The following is a 16,892-nucleotide window of genomic DNA, read 5'->3' as shown; positions in this document are numbered from 1 at the left end:
GTTTAATCTGGGTAGTTCTACTTTTCCTTCAGGAAAGGAACAGTATACTATGGAGTACAGAGAGAAGAAGCATGTACTTGTGTATTTGTACTTGTGCAACTCATGGATCTTTACATTTAGAGCAAAAGAAGAACATGACAAAATAATAATTTAACACAAAAAATTAAACAACAAGAGAAGGAAAACTCAGCTTCAACTTGAGGAAAGGAAACCCAGCGGGGAGGAGCCCTCCAGCAGCGAGGAGCCCTACAGCAGAGAGGAGCCCTCCAGCAGAGAGGAGCCCTACAGCAGAGAGGAGCCCTCCAGCAGAGAGTCGCCCTCCAGCAGAGAGGAGCCCTGCAGCAGAGAGGAGCCCTCCAGCAGAGAGGAGCCCTGCAGCAGAGAGGAGCCCTGCAGGGCCCAACACCTCCATGAGAGGAGAAGAAAGAACTTCAGAAAACGCAGCGGCAACCATGAATGTCTTCAGTCTTGATTTGAAGCCTGATGGTTTGGCAGACCTGGGTACTGGCAGAGGCCCGGCCCTGGTGACCGAGCAGCCTGGCAGGTTCCTGGCTTAGTAGAAGTCAGAACTGTAGCTTGATAACCAGCAGAGGCATTTTGAGTTCTGTTCTCTGGGAGACAGGAAGCCCAGAGAGACCTGAGACCTGGAGCGGTGTGGTCCACTTCCTGGAGACAGAGAGGACTCCAACAGCGGCGATCTGACCGGCTCCAAGATGTCCAGCAGAACCGGCTGACTTGGAGTCGCTCCCCTGTGGCACCAGAAACACTTCTCTGGGTTTCGTCTTTGTTCAGCTGAGGAAAATTCTGGTGCGTCCAGTCGCTGATGGACCAGCGCAGCTCAACCGGGCGCCCCAGCCTGGTAGGAGCTGCGCCCCGGTGTTTGTGAGGGAGCTCAGCGTGTTGCTGTCCACTACCATTTGAAGGCTGAAAAACAAAACCTGTTCCCTACATCTGCCATCTCCTGGCCACCGATGAATCACATTGAAGGAAAAAGTTCTATTTGAGTACTGAAGCTAAATCCTGAGTGTTTTACCTCAAAAGCTTGAAACGTAGTTGTCGTTTCTTTTCCTGTGTATTCACTCTCTGCTGCACGTTTCATGGTTTTGTTTCCTGCTCCTTGCTCTTCTAAAGGTTGTTATTGGAACACTTTCACTTCCATCAGTGATTTCAATCCTAGCCGGTTCGTTTACATCCGTCAGCCCCGCGGCTCCGGCCGGGGAGGAGGTCTCGCCATAATTTACTGCGAGAACTGGAAAGTTTTGCCGGTGTCTGTGCCTGCGTCCAGCTCGTTCGAGTCTGCTGTTGTGAGCTGTCTGGTCCCACTCCAACCATCACTGCACCTGTCGACCCCCCAACCGTAAATCACTTTGCTGCCTTCCTCACCCATTTATCATCTCTCTCGGCAAACATGACCCTCCTGGCTGATTTCAGGATCCACATGGACAATGTCAACCTGCCCCTCACCAAAGACCTCACCTCCTGTGTAGAGAGTCTGGGATGTCAGCAACAACATTTTTCCCACACACTCCGAAGGACACATCCAGGATTGAATCTGCTGCCCTGGCTTCACTCCTTCCGACCTTACAGCTGATGAACTGCCCACTTTCTCCTCTCATTTACGGTGAAACTCACTCTCTCCATCGCCGAAAAATCCACGTCGCATTTCATTCCAGAATAAAAAGAATATTAATGCCACTCTCAACCCAATCTCCTCCTGCCTCCCTGACTTCCACGATCTATCCACTGATGATCCAGTCTCTCATTACAACACTGGACTCTACAGCATTCTTAATTTCCTTGCTCCGCTAAAAACCAGATCTGTTTCCTTTTCTGTCTCCGCCCCTTGGTTCACCCCCGATCTCTGTCTCATGAAACCCAAAGGTCGGCAACTGGAACGTCTACATAGAAAACCTGGTCTCACGATTCACAAGGAAATGTACAATAACCACATATTACCTTATAAGGACTCCATTTCCTGCACCAAAACCCACTACAACTCTGGAATAATCACTGCCAATCGAGGAAATTCCAAGTCACTCGTCTCCCTGCTCAATAACATCAACAAAACGCAGGACTCTCCCTTCTCACTTCTACACAACCTCCTTCTGCAACTCCACCATGTCATTTTAGCTCCTCACATCAGCATCTCAGCAGACCTTCACCCGTCCACACGCCCTTTTCCCGCCTTCCTTCTCCACTCTCTCAGAAATCACAGAACTCATCCAGAAATCCAAACCATCCACTTGCCGACTGGATCCCCTCCCCACACAACCTGTTAAGGCCTGCTCCCCCTCATCTCTGCCATCACCCCCTCCTCTCTCACCTCTGGAACGGTCCCTACATCCTTCAAAACAGCTGCCATCACCCCAGTTTTGAAAACACCTGGTGCCGACCCCTCCAGCTTCAACAACTTCCGCCCCACATCGAATCTCCCCTTCATCTCCAACATCCTCGAAAAAACAGTTGCCTCCCAACGGCATTCACACCTGTCCCACAACAGCCTGTATGAACAGCTCCAGTCCGGTTTCCGCCCACTCCATAGCACTGAAACAGCACTTACCAAAATCACCAACGACCTCCTCATGGCCACTGACTCTGGACTCCTCACCCTCCTCATCCTCCTCCACCTGAGTGCAGCCTTCGATAGCATCTGCCACACTACCCTCCTCAACAGACTACATCCCGTCGGCATCACCCACATCTTACCTCTCTGGCTGCACTCAGTTTATTCAGCTCAAGTCTTATAAATCCATCCCCTCCTCCGTTACTTCTGGCGTGCCCCAGGGCTCTGTCCTGGGCCCCTACTCTTCATCATCTACCTCCTTCCCGCAAATTCAACATTCATTTCCACTGTTATGTCGATGACACCCAGCTCTACCTCAATACCAAACCCTCCTCCACTCTCCCGCCCACCTCCCTCACTGACTGCGTCTCTGAAATAAAAACCTGGTTCACCCAAAACTTCCTCAAACTAAACGGCAATGAAACCGAGGTTCTCCCCATTGGCACCAAACCCACTCTTTCCAAATCCAACAGTTTTTCTCTCACCATTGACAACTCCCCCGTCTCACCTTCCCCCCAAGTTAAGAGCCTCATGTCATCCTGGACAGCACACCATCCTTTCAATCCCACATCATCAACGTTACCCGGTCTGCCTACTTCCATCTACGCAACATCAACCGCCTCCGCCCCTCCCTTACCCCCACACTGCCGCCATCCTTGTTCACAGCCTCATCACCTCCCGCCTGGACGACTGTCACTCTCTCCTCTTCGGCCTCCCTCCCAAATCCCTTCATAAACTCCAACTGGTCCAGAATTCAGCTGCTTGCATCATAACTCAGACTCCCTCCATCCACCATACCACAGCTCCACTGGCTCCCAGTCCAGGTCCGCATACAATTCAAAATCCTCCTGCTTACATTCAGGGCCATCCACAACCTTGCCCCCCCCCCCCCCCCCCCCATCTGTCTGACCTCCTCCATCTTCCCACTCCCCCTGTGCACTAAGATCCTCTTCCTCCATACACCTGTCTGTTCCCTCCGCCCGTCTCCCTGCCATGAGGAGCAGGGCATTCAGCCGCTCTGAATGGAATTCATGCCCACCCCCACTCAGAAACATGGACTCCCTCACACACTTCAAGTCACAGCTCTCCCGTTCAAATCTGTGACTCCAACTGAACGACATCTCGGGGCCTCTTCTGTTCTTTCTGTCCTTTCTTGTTCTTCTGAAGTTTGCTTTGATGTTTTCAGATGTTTTTTTTTAATATCCTCTATACGGCGACACTTAGTGCCAAGAAAGGCGCCTTTAAATAAAATGTATTATTATTATTATTATCGTTATTATTATTATCATTGTTGTTGTTATTATTATCATTATTATTATTTGCATTCTGTTTATTCTCTTTTCATGATTGTCTTTCAAACTCCATCAGAAGCTACAAATACAAACCCTACTGAAGCTGATTGTGGTTGATGACACACTCACTTGAATGCTTTCATCTCAGAAAAGATCCAACAGCTCATACTACTACTAGTACTACTACTACCACGACTACTACCACTAGTACCACTACTACTAGTAGTACTACTGCTGCTACTACTACTACTACCACTAGTACCACTACTACTACTACTGCTGCTACTACTAATACTACTACTACCACTACTGCTACTACTACTAGTACTACTGCTGCTACTACTACTACCACTACCACTAGTACCACTACTACTACCACTAGTACCACTACTACTACCACTACTACTACTGCTGCTACTACTACTACTACCACTAGTACCACTACTAATACTGCTGCTACTACTACTACTACCACAAGTACTACTACTACTACTGCTGCTACTACCACTATTACCACTACTACTACCACCACTACTACTACTACCACTACTACAACAACTACTACTACTACTACCACTACTACTACTACTGCTGCTACTACCACTAGTACCACTTATACTACTACTGCTGCTACTACCACTAGTACCACTACTACTACCACTAGTACCACTACTACTACTGCTGCTACTACTACTACTACCACAAGTACTACTACTACTACTGCTGCTACTACCACTATTACCACTACTACTACTACTGCTGCTACTACTACTACCACCACTACTACTACTACCACTACTACAACAACTACTACTACTACTACCACTACTACTACTACTGCTGCTACTACCACTAGTACCACTTATACTACTACTGCTGCTACTACCACTAGTACCACTATTACTACTGCTGCTACTACCACTAGTACCACTACTACTACTACTGCTGCTACTACTACCACTACTACTACTACTACTCATTTATGTGACTACATCATCATTTTCTCAACGTCATCATCATCCGTTACATGAACATTTAGCCAATCAGTACACACAGGTACCCAGTTTAAAACAGTCAATTGTCGTGTACGTGTGTGTGTGTGTGTGTGTGTGTGTGTGGGGGGGGGGTGTTCGACCCCCACCATTGTTCCAGCTGCTGCTCTTCAAAGGCCATTTCCACTTTCCAGCACCGCATTCCGGCCGCGCAGTAGCGGTTCCCGTGTCATCGCCTCGGTTCCACTTCCAGCGTTTTCACCGCTCGTTGTTCCGCCGTTCTGTGGCGGGTTTCACGCGCGTGGCTCGCTTTGAATGGAGTGTTCGTGAATACAAGCACGTGACTCCGGTGGAGGAAGGTTTATGGATGGATGTGTGGGTTTGTACCTGCGGGCGGACGAGTTCTCGCGCGAGCTGGAAGTTTACGCAGCAGCATCTGTAGCATCTGGAGGCCGGTGAGATGGCGGAGGAGCCGCTGGGTGAATCCTTTCCAGATTTGAAGGAACTTGAGAGTAAAGTTGGACGGAAAACCCCGGAGAGCCTCCTGACGTGGATGCGGGATGCTGCGGAGGACGGCTGCTGGCCGGAGGGGGGCGTGGCCGCAGACCACAGAACTACTTTTTCTGACAAATTACGCAGTTTACGACAAGAGATGGTGAGATTCCTTCTGCCTGAAGACACTGTTGAACCTGTGTGTGTGTGTGTGTGTGTGTGTGTGTGTGTGTGTGTGTGTGTGTGTGTTCCATCCTTACATGTGTGAATGTTTGGGCAAACTGGCACAACTAGTTTCAGCTGAGTTTCATCTGGTGACTTGTTTTCCTGTCACTTCATCTTGTGAGTCTTATTACTCTGTCACTCATCAGTGCACCACACCTGCCAGGCGCTCTCTCTCTCTCTCTGTCTGTCACCTCCACTCATCTCTGACTGGATTCCTCTGCTCATTCACTCGGGTTCCTCCCCTCTTCTTTGTTCCTATGTGGCTGTCTTCTTCCTGGGGGGTCTCAGGGGCACTTGTCATTTCTGCGTTACACTACGTCGCTCTTCCTCCAGAGGTGGCTGCGTTCAGCTGATGTGCGGATTCTGCGCCAGCTGATGGCCGTGCACGAGGGGATCGAGGCTATGCGCTGGCTGATGGCGGATCGGGGCACCTTAGCCAGCCGTGACAGCAGCCTGATGGGGAGTCTGAGCAGCCTAGTGACACCGGAGGAGCCCGGGGCCTCGGGGTCCCCCTGCAGGTGCAGTTTTCCAGGTTCTGTCATTTGTGTGTGGAGGACTGTTGTAGATGAAGGAGTCCGTCAGCCACCAGAACCAGGCTGGAGACTCAGAGACGCTTCCACTGGTCACTTTACTGGACGTCCACCTCAGGCGTAGGAGGCCCCCAGAACGTCCCAGTTCCTCCCTCCTAAACAGTCGCACTGGTGATGTCAGGCACTGCCAGCAACACCAAACTAGAACCTTCTAGTCAGATGTGACCTTCAGGCAGTCCAAACACAGCCAGGCGTCAAACAACGCCGGCGCCTGATTATCAGCTTTACTAGCAGGAAGTGTTCTGACTCCAAGCTCAGGGTTATGATAGAAGGATGAAAGGCTCCTCAGGTTCCCCTGATTCAGGTCCAGGCCCTGGGCTCAGACCAGCTATGAAGCTGAGGCACAGGAGAGCTGAACCTGAGGACTCCAGCTCAAACTCCTCCTCAGGGTGAACATGAAGAGCAACAGCATGGCTGCAGTCCCAGCTGAGTAGAGGAGGGCTGCAGGCAAACACGCGTGGTGAAATCACGTGTTCAAATACCCGTGTTCAAATACTTTTGTTCCAATCCCCATATTCAAGTACCTGTGTTCAAATACTTGTGTTCAAGTATACGTTTTTTAATACCCATGTTCAAGTACCCATGTTCAAGTAAACGTGTTCAAATACCTGTGTTCAAATACCCATGTTCAAGTACACGTGTTCAAATACCTGTGCTCAAATACCTGTGTTCAAGTACACATGTTCAAATACCCGTGTTCAAGTACATGTGTTTAAATTCCTGTGTTCAAGTACCGTTTTCAAATACCCGGGTTCAAGTACCCACAAGTTGATCACCCGTTCTAAACGCCACCTGCTGTCTTGGCGTTGGGTTTCTGATGAGTGTAGAAAAGTTCTTTCCATGGCAGAAGTCTAACGAAGCCTCAGCTACTGGAGTCATGCAGGCGAGAGCTGTCATTTACTAAAACATGGCAGTTACACGCATGCGGAAGCACACGTCAGGCAGGTGCTGGCCCTGAGGACGCTGGTACGACCTCCTGACAGGAGTGTGTGGATAACCTGCACAGAGAGGGGGCGAGTGTCCAGACTTTGTTGCACTGTTGTCTGTGTGCTTTGACCTTTGACCCCCAGAATATTTTCACTTTACTCTCAGTCCCAGTGGACATTTTGAGAAAGCCTTCCTCTGATGTCATGGTAACCAGAAGGGGACAGATTGATGTCCCGACTCTGGTCTACAGCGCTCAATGGCAAGGAGACGAAAACGTTAGCTTAGCTACTGAAGTACTGCTACTACTGCTACGAGTAATACTGCAACTACTACTGAGATGACTACTACTACTACTGCTGCTGCTGCTACTGCAATGACTACTACTGCTACTACTACTACTACTGCTACTACTGCTGCTACTGCTACTAAACCTACAACTACTATTGAGACGACCACTACTACTACTACTACTACTACTACCACTACTGCTGCTGCTGCTACTGCAACGACTACTACTGCTACTACTACTACTACTGCTACTACTGCTGCTACTGCTACTAAACCTACAACTACTATTGAGACGACTACTACCACTACTACTACTTCTGCTGCTACTACTACTCATACTAATACTACTACACTACTGCTACTACTACTGCTGCAACTTCTGCTACTTCTTCAACAACTAAACCTACTACTACTACTGAGATGACTACTACTGGTACTACTGCAGCTATTTCCACTGCTACTACTACTAATGCCTCTGATACTACTACTACTGCTGCTGCTGCTGCTACTACTTCTACTACTTCTACTACTGCTCTACTACTACTACTACACAACTGCTGCTACTACTACACTACTATAATACTACGACTACTGAATCTCTTGCTACTACTACTGGTAAACTACTACTACTACATGACTACTACTACATTACTAATGATAATACTAATACACTACTACTACCAATAGACTACTTCTACTACTACACAACTGAGTTTTTTGTGCTGTGGGTCAGACACATGTGAACACAATGCTACTACTACTACTATACTACTGTGTTGTGTGCTGTGAAAACAACCCCTCTGCTCCCAGAAAGTCTTCAGGTTTCAGCTCCAGACCCGGACTCCTCCATCAGCTGCAGGCCTCCTCTCACCGTGTGATGGCGGCTCTGTGCCGCCAGCGTCACGTGACGGCAGCTCTAAGCTGTTTTGTCTGCTACCGGCTCAGTCCGGGGACTCGTTCTCCCACGTGGTGCTCAACAAGTTTGCTCTCACTCTCGCAGGAGTCCAGCTCAGGGCGATCCTCACATCACCACTGAAGTGTCCGCGGGAGGTCATCCAGGCTGCAGGAGCTACCGTGATGGGCTGAGCCTCGAGTCATCAGAGGTGAGGCCTCCTGCTTCCTCCAGCTCCAGACCCGGAGTCCTCCATCGGCCACAGGCCTCCTCTCACCAGCATTTGGAGGCCTTTTCATCCCAGGATGTGAAGGCTGGTTCTGACCCCATCAGAAGAGCGTTGCTCAGGTCCTGCATGGCGGCAAGAAGAGGTGAGAGAGCTTTAGACCTCGTGCAACATTCAGGAGCTCAAGAGCAGCAAACGCCGAACAATGTGACGGAGGAGGAAGAGAAGGTGACGGACACAGAGAAGGTGCTGCTGGGCTATGACACCCAGTGGTGCTGGGTGGAGTCCCAGGACGATGTGACGTATTTGTGATGCAGTTCCCCTCAACGATCAGCTGCCAGGGATGCAGTGGGCTTTGGATGCACTTGAGCTGAATTTGTTTGCGTAATGTCAGATTTTCAAGGATGCACATATACAATGTACTTCCATTTTGTCAGTGTAAAGCAAGAAGAACAACAGTGTCAGAAAAGGTCACTCAATCAGGAATTGGAGGTTTTCAACAGTTTTTCAATCCTTTATGTGTGTTACATGAAGCAAATGACACCTCTGTACTCAATCATGTCTCGTGTTCCTTCCTCACTGAAAACTTTACAATCTGGAGTTCACACAGCTACAAGACAGCAGCACGTCTGGGAGGGTTTTCAAGACCATCTGCTCCTTTTAACTGCATTGACCAGAACGTGGATTTTTGAGAATAAAAATATTAAACAAACTTAGAAGCTTGTTTTTCTCTTGTTGGCAGGTTAGAAAAGTGTAGAAGTGCTGAAAGTGCATGTATGTTTGTTCATCGTCAGATGTTCTGTTCGCAACACAGTAAGCACAGTAAAAACTACTTCTTTCGAAGCCCAGTGTTGCCTTCACGTTTCTTTCTCTCATTTTCGTGGTGATAAATCATGAAAACACACGCTCATTCGTCACGGAGCCGCGGGGACGGGCAGTTTAGATATTTCCGATTAACCCAAAGGCAGCGCCTTCAGTGACGTCATCTATTTACATGTAATAAGGAAGTGTTGAGCCCGATAAATTTCTCCGTCGGTGGAGCTTGGCGACCTCGGGGTGGACGGAGGCGATGTAACAGTGGCGAATGACCCCGGGGAAACATGGACGCGCGTTTTCTGTGCGCTCTGGTTCTGGTTCTGGTTCTGGTCGTCTTGATACCAGCGACATGTGGGGACGGTGAGTGGAACCGAGCTGAGCGGCGGCTGGATTAGCTGCTCTGCTAGCCGCCGGCTAGCGTGTAAACAGACCGCCTGGCTGGCGCTGACGCCCGGCAGCTGCTGCAGGCACGCTTCCACCCGCTGCTCCCTCCGTCACCCGCCATGAGAAGGATGTGTTGTTTTAGTTGCTGTTTCAACTCAACATTTGTCCCACAGACGGACAGCTGACGTTCGTGTCCGAGCTCTCGTCTAAACCGGCACAGAAACTCTCCCGGTATGGCTGGTACGGCAACGCGCGGCTGCTGCGGTTTCACGTCCCGCAGGAGGCTGCGGTGGCCCGCTGGCTCTTCACCGTCACGCGGAGCAACAGCTTCCAGTGTGGGCAGCACAACGTCACCATGTGAGCGTCCTCTGTGTTGATCTGATGAAGTGACTGGAGCCTCACGTCACCGCCGTCATCTCTGTCTGTGTTGCAGCTACCTTCGCGCGGGTGCTCCCCCAGTGATAAACCCAACAAACTGCGTCTTCCCAAATGCAACACGATGGACCCCTTGTCTCTCCCTGACCCTCCCAGTGACCTCACACAGCTCCACGACCTTTAACCTCTCCGATCCTGAGCCCGGTGACTGGTTTGTTGCCGCCCACTTGCCTGAAGATGACGGGCGCATTGAGCAGAAGGTTTCTACACGCTTCCTGATGTGTTTGTTGATCTGCTGAAGTCGTGTTCTCCAAAGTTGTATTTACAGAATTTGACAGTGTGTTGTTGTGGTGTGTGCGGTTGTGTAAGCGTGTGTTTGCGGCGTCCCAGAGCCGGTTCTACCAGAGCGAGGGGTTCTACGACTCTGGAGTGGCTCGGCCACATTCTCCTCATGCGTCTCCGTCCTGGTTTGTGATCATAACCTGAAATACATTGTTTTTGTCCATCAGGGCTTTCCCTCCTGCTCTTACCTCTTCCAGCCTCAGCTGTCAATCAGGAAGGCAGTGGACACGCCCATTTTACAGCAGGGCGTGTTGCTCCTGCAGACCGCAGCTCCCAACGCACCTGCACACCTTAAGTAAGAGCCCTCCTCTCCTTGGGACTGGCACACTGAAAACACCAGGGAAGGTCAAGGACTTTGAAAGCAGCAAAGTCCCGGCCTGGAAAAATTCCTTAAAAAAAACACATAAAGTCAGCAAACTTTGGTCAAATCCCAGGGAGTTGCTTCACAAACACCTGAAGACTAGAAAGCTCCTCCGGTTCATGCAGAGTTGTGACAGTGACGTTTGAATGTGTGAAGGTGTGAATTTCTGTTTAGTTTTCACCCAACCCTCTGTGGCTCAGGTTGTACGTTCCAGAGTTCTCGTCCTCTCTGTCCGTCTCCGTGGCTGGATGCTCATCGGAGGACGGGAGCGGAAACTGTTCTCTGGTCCTCCGCCTGGGCTCCAACTCCCTGCTGGAGAGCCGGGTTACAGCGAACTGCTCTGGAGTCAGCTGTTCTGCAGTTCTCCCACACCCACCCTGGGACACCTGGTTACGGGTCGTGGTGGAGAGCAGCCAAGAGAACCGGACCGTGACCTTCAGTGTCGTCTCCAACTACTCAGGTGAAGGCTGACTCCTCTGGGCGGAGCTCAACAGCCGGGTGGTTTGATGAGTTGATACTAAGATCAAGACGACCAACGTCAATATTAGATTGTACGCATCTCCCATAATGCATTGCAAACCAGCCTTGTTTGAAATGACTTCATTTTTGTTGTTGTTGCTGGCTACCAGCCAGGTTCCTCCAAACAGGGAAGGAACATCGTCAAACTCAAATGGTCATCGGTGGTCGTCATGGTGACGGCGTGCGCCATCCATTAGAGACTTGTGTGGTTGTGGGTAGTGTAGTGTCTCTGTGAGATCACTGTTCAAACTTGGCACCCTACAAACGTGAGGGCTCTTCGCTGATAATCCGCGCTTCTGTAGACGAGGGGTGTGACTCGCCCCTCTGGTGGGCCGCTGCTCACCTGTGTACTCAACCCTTCTTCACGCTGTGTGTTTGTCTACCTCAGTGGGATGTAAGCCAAAAAGCCTGGGCCTTGCAGCAGATGATGACATCATCAAGCTCCGTGGCAACAGCAGTAACATCAACTCTACATGGGCCGCCAACAGCTCCATGGTTGCGGAGGCTTCCGCTAGCAACGAATCAGCCTTCACACCAGCGGCTCTGCTCTCCCCTTCCGCGTGTGTGTGGAGCATCCCTGTGCTGTATGAGGAGGCGGACGCTCTGTCTCTGCAGTTCACCCCCGTCAACGGACCCAACGTCAGCGTCACCGATACACACGCCACGCTGCTCACGTACCCGCTGCACACACAAGCCACCGGCGGGACGCTCAACCTGCAGCTAACACTCAACACTGTGAGTAGCACTGAGCCCAACTCTCGGCCACATGCAGTGATGTCATCAGGATCTGAGAGCCGTGTGTGTGTGTGTGTGTGTGTGTGTGTGTGTGTGTGTGTGTGTGTAGACTGATGTCATCCTGGGAAGCAGCAGCAGTGTGGTGGCCTGTCTCTCTCCCTGGGCTCCAGTCCTCGAACTCAACCACTCCCATCCGTGCCACACAGGTAGCCGCCATTTTCCCATCAGGCCCTCAGTTAATTCACCTATAAATAATTGACAGGACGCGTGTTTTCTCATTGATGTTTGCAATGTCGGTGCGTCACAGTGATTCCTGCAGAGGAACAGTTACCAATGTCTTTGAAAACTAGAAATGACATTGAGCGAATCCATCAGCGTTTAGAAGGAGCTTCGTCCTTCTACCAAGTGCATTCTGGGAAAGCTTCTGTTTCTGGCGTGAATCACGTCGACAGCTTGTCACTGTAGAGTGGACTAAAGTAAAGGCACACATAGAGAACAGTCCCTTTCTGCTGGGGACATGAAGGAACGCTGCTCCAGTGGAGTTCTGTGGGTCCACGTGGCCACAGGAGCGTCGTGCCTTAACATCCAGTCACCAAGAGTTGGCAACTTTGGTTGAACTGCTGCACTCGTTACTGTCACCGTTCATCCAATCCCAGTTTAGAAGGGGCGGGACAAGAGGAACCAGTTAATCTACATACACAAGGACATGACCAACACAAACTGGCTCGGTGTCTTCTGTCCCTCTGGAGTTCAGTCGAGGGTTTGTCCAGGCTAAAAGTGATGATGGGGCGTATCCATAACAACGGTTTTACTTCTGGAAACAGGCTGTATCATAGCAACCAAACGCTGCTCATCCAAAACGCTCCCAGCTGGGTGCCTTCAGGAGAGCGCCCAGCATTTCAGCTCTGGTACTAGTGTGTCGACAAGCAGGAAATGGAACTTTGTGTGTGTGTGTGTGTGTGTGTGTGTGTGGTCTGCAGCATTGTTCGGAGGCTTCGGTGTTCAGGTGAACGTCAGTGCTCCCAAGGCTGTGGTGCGACTTCCCTTCCCTCAGGCAACAACTTGGTACCTCACTCTGCAGCTCACCTGCAACAGGTAGGAAACACACACACGTGCACACGTTTATCTGTTCGTGCACGTGCCAGGACACCAGGTGCTCCTCCATATATGACCAGCTCTTGACAGATGTGGTTGCCGTCGGAGAAACGCCACATTTGTAGCCACGCCTCCAAACTTGAGAACTATGGGAAGCTGTTTGTCTGCTCAGGTCTGGAGTACATGGTCTCAATATGGGTCAACTAGTGGGCGAGTAATCTTTACTAGTGAAGCAAAAAGTGTCACTAGTATTACTAGTAGACGCTTTGGTTTACAAGTACTACGAGTACACTTAAAAATGTTCATAAGTACTCCTAGTAATCCTCATATACTAATAAGGGGACAAAAAACTTTACTAGTAAAGCAAAATTTTTGTTAGTTAGTATCGTATTAGTATCACTTATAAACTCTTAATATCTTACTAGTACTACTGTGAGACTAAAAACAGTCTACTACAGAACTAGTAAAGCCATAAGTGTCACTAGTAGTATTTGTAGTAGTAGTAGTAGTAGTAGTAGTAGACCCAATGCAAATGAATTAAGAGGGATTGTAACCAAACCCAGCACTCTGATTGGTGGTTATATTTTCAACAGCCAATGGGGAGCCTTAATTAGCCTTTTCCTGCCCTCTTATTCGCATAAAAGGTCTATTAGTAGTGCTAGTGAACGTTTTTAAGTCTTCTAGTAGTACTAGTGAACGTTTTTAAGTCTTCTAGTAGCGCTAGTGAACATTTTTAAGTCTTCTAGTAGTACTAGTGAACGTTTTTAAGTCTTCTAGTAGCGCTAGTGAACGTTTTTAAGTCTCCTAGTAGCGCTAGTGAACGTTTTTAAGTCTTCTAGTAGCGCTAGTGAACGTTTTTAAGTCTTCTAGTAGCGCTAGTGAACATTTTTAAGTCTTCTAGTAGCGCTAGTGAACATTTTTAAGTCTTCTAGTAGCGCTAGTGAACGTTTTTAAGTCTTCTAGTAGCGCTAGTGAACGTTTTTAAGTCTTCTAGTAGCGCTAGTGAACGTTTTTAAGTCTCCTAGTAGCGCTAGTGAACGTTTTTAAGTCTTCTAGTAGCGCTAGTGAACGTTTTTAAGTCTTCTAGTAGCGCTAGTGAACGTTTTTAAGTCTTCTAGTAGCGCTAGTGAACGTTTTTAAGTCTTCTAGTAGCGCTAGTGAACATTTTTAAGTCTTCTAGTAGTACTAGTGAACGTTTTTAAGTCTTCTAGTAGCGCTAGTGAACATTTTTAAGTCTTCTAGTAGTACTAGTGAACGCTTTTAAGTCTTCTAGTAGTACTAGTGAAGGTTTTTAAGTCTAAATTTTATTAATAATTGATAGGGGATAATTGAAGCTGATTGGGCTGACAGTCAAAAGGATCTGAAACACAACAAGTTAATGTGATATTTACATTTGGTTCCTTGTGAAACTCTTAGAAATCAAGTGAACCTGAAAGAGCACAATGTTTCCTTCCTTGTAAAACATCAGGAAAGGCTCACTGTGTCGCTATCATCAAGCGGAAATGAAGAAACAACCTGGAAGTGCCGGGCACATGTTAAGACCTGTACCTCCAGTACACCAGTGCTGGTCCAAAGCTGGTACTGGTGTACCAAAATAACCAATATCTGCCAATATCAATTATATGCTGTGTTGACTGTGCAACTCTGAAGGCAATATTCTAAATTTCATGAACATTCATGAAATGGATATTTTTGTCAAAGAGAAATTGAATAAAGTTATGAAAAAAACATAAAAACACACACACGTGTGTGTGTGTGTGTGTGTGTGTGTGTGTGTGTGTGTGTGTGTGCACATGCAGCAGTGACTGTGAGAATGTGTCGTTGGTGTCGGTGGTCCCAGAGGTCTTCATCAGCGCCTGTGTGGAGGACTGCGGGACGTACGGAGAGTGTAGACTACTGAGATCCTACAGCTACCTGTACGCTGCCTGTGTCTGCAAGGCTGGTACGACACACACACACACAAAGAGGTTCCCACGCATCCTGGAAAACCTGGAAGACCTGGAAAATGATTGACCAATTTTCCAGTCATGGAAAATGAGAAAAAAGGACAAATGTCCTGGAACAGTTCGTATTTCCAAGAAGATGACGCAGCCTCCCCCTGCCTTGTGAGCGAATGCTCGTGGCTTAAAAGTTGTGCAGACGCCGTTTAAGGGTTTAATGCCTAGAGACAAAACTAGCGACTCTGAGTTGAAAAGGTGGTGTCGGTCCGCGAGTGTGAGGTTGTTCTCTCCCGTTGTTCTAAATTACAGCCATGGACTGCACATCAAATGTGTGAGTAAAGAACATGGAAACACTCTGGTAAACACAATTCTACAATTCTACAATTTCATTTAGCAGACGCTTTTGTCCAAAGCGACGTACAACACAAGCAAGAATTCAGACTTAATTAAGGAAAAGTCCATAGGAAGCGCAAAAGTGCTTCAGTTGTGATTTGGTCACAGGTACTGCCATCTAGTGGTAGAAGAAGTGTTGCCCCCCCCTCCCTTTTTTTTTTTTGACAAACATACAACATTACACAACACAGTTAGTGCACACAAGTTACAACAGTAGAAAAGAGCACCTCCCAAGTATGAGGGGGCCAGAGAGGTGGAGAAGGATGGAGTGACTCGTCTCTGTAGTCGCTGGAGATGGCCTGGAAAATAATTCAGGGAAAGAGTGGGGACCCTGACACACACCAACTCTCCAACAGGAACTCACCTCCTCTGCCTGTCATTGAGCTTCACTGTTGCCTTCTTAGGAGTGCAACAGGAGTATGTAAGGTCTGAAAAAGGTTTTCTAGAAACTGAAGCGTGAATGTGACACTCAGGCTCTGGATTTGAATAGAATCATTTAATTGAATGTATTTCTTTAAACTGCATTGCGATAAACTTAAAACTGAGTTTTAAACTACAAAACTAAATTTATTTGCTGTGAAATTACACTCTTTATCCTTTATTCTGTTGTCACAGCTCAAATAATCGAGTACAGATTCACAGAACTCCAGAGATTCAAGAGAACTTGAATTGTGAAAACAGAATTTATAGAAAAACAAAGAACTGATCTGCTCCTCCAAAGGCAGTCCAGAATTCTCTACCACCACGGTGCTGTTTTAGCACACTAACCCTGTGTGTGTGTGTGTGTGTGTGTGTGTGTGTGTGTGTGTGTGTTTGTGTGTGTAGGTTGGAGTGGTTGGGGCTGCAGCGATGATTCCAAAGCTCAGTCCTACATTCGCCAGGTCACAGCGACACTTCTGCTCACGCTCAGTAACCTCTCCTTCCTGCCCGCCATCGCGGTGGCCATCCAACGCTTCTACATCACCGAGGCCTCCGTATACCTCTTCACCATGTTCTTCTCCACGGTAAAACAGACACACACACTGGAGGACATGTTTTGTGTTTTTTTTTTTTTTTGTGTGATACAAGAGCAGGATGTGGTGTGAAATATGGACCTGTCAGACATGGTCAGGTGATCATGCCTGTCAGACATGATGGGAGGGGGCAGCAGTTTAACTGCAGCCCAGAAGAAGCCAGGTGTCTGTTTCTGGGGGCCAGCAGGGGACAGAGGGCCAGCAGGGGACAGAGGGCCAAATGCTGTAATGTTCATTGATCACGATCAAAGAAAATTTGATGGCTATGTATGTATGTATGTATGTATACACATACATACATACATACATACATACATACATACATACATACATGTGTGTATACATACATACATACATGTGTGTATACATACACACATATATAAATACATGTATGTGTGTATATATACACATGTATGTGTGTATATATACACA

General features: G+C 48.4%; 2 protein-coding genes across 2 annotated transcripts in view; both read left to right on the top strand.

The window, feature by feature from the left end:
- The first annotated feature begins 5,146 nt into the window (after nt 1-5,146).
- LOC147261139 (leucine rich adaptor protein 1-like) lies at nt 5,147-9,161 on the top strand. Its single transcript, XM_086204841.1, has 3 exons — nt 5,147-5,502; nt 5,898-6,082; nt 8,370-9,161. Exons 1-3 carry the CDS (start codon nt 5,308-5,310, stop codon nt 8,797-8,799), a joined length of 810 nt encoding a protein of 269 aa, XP_086060967.1. The 5' UTR covers nt 5,147-5,307; the 3' UTR covers nt 8,800-9,161.
- Nucleotides 9,162-9,476: 315 nt separating this feature from the next.
- pgap6 (post-glycosylphosphatidylinositol attachment to proteins 6) overlaps nt 9,477-16,892 on the top strand; it is a 12,681-nt gene continuing 5,265 nt past the window's right edge. The window contains exons 1-10 of the mRNA XM_086203032.1: nt 9,477-9,663; nt 9,861-10,044; nt 10,121-10,322; nt 10,572-10,699; nt 10,966-11,225; nt 11,673-12,019; nt 12,129-12,225; nt 13,000-13,114; nt 14,914-15,056; nt 16,273-16,451. Coding sequence (XP_086059158.1) covers nt 9,588-9,663; nt 9,861-10,044; nt 10,121-10,322; nt 10,572-10,699; nt 10,966-11,225; nt 11,673-12,019; nt 12,129-12,225; nt 13,000-13,114; nt 14,914-15,056; nt 16,273-16,451 — 1,731 coding nt within the window. The 5' untranslated portion in view covers nt 9,477-9,587. The remainder of the gene's footprint in view (nt 9,664-9,860; nt 10,045-10,120; nt 10,323-10,571; nt 10,700-10,965; nt 11,226-11,672; nt 12,020-12,128; nt 12,226-12,999; nt 13,115-14,913; nt 15,057-16,272; nt 16,452-16,892) is intronic.

Source organism: Aulostomus chinensis, chromosome 5 (genome assembly GCF_037954235.1).
Source record: "Aulostomus chinensis isolate RoL2024-O1b breed Wild chromosome 5, RoL_Achi_v1.0, whole genome shotgun sequence".
Classification (NCBI taxonomy): domain Eukaryota; kingdom Metazoa; phylum Chordata; class Actinopteri; order Syngnathiformes; family Aulostomidae; genus Aulostomus; species Aulostomus chinensis.
This window is presented reverse-complemented; position numbering and strand designations above follow the sequence as displayed.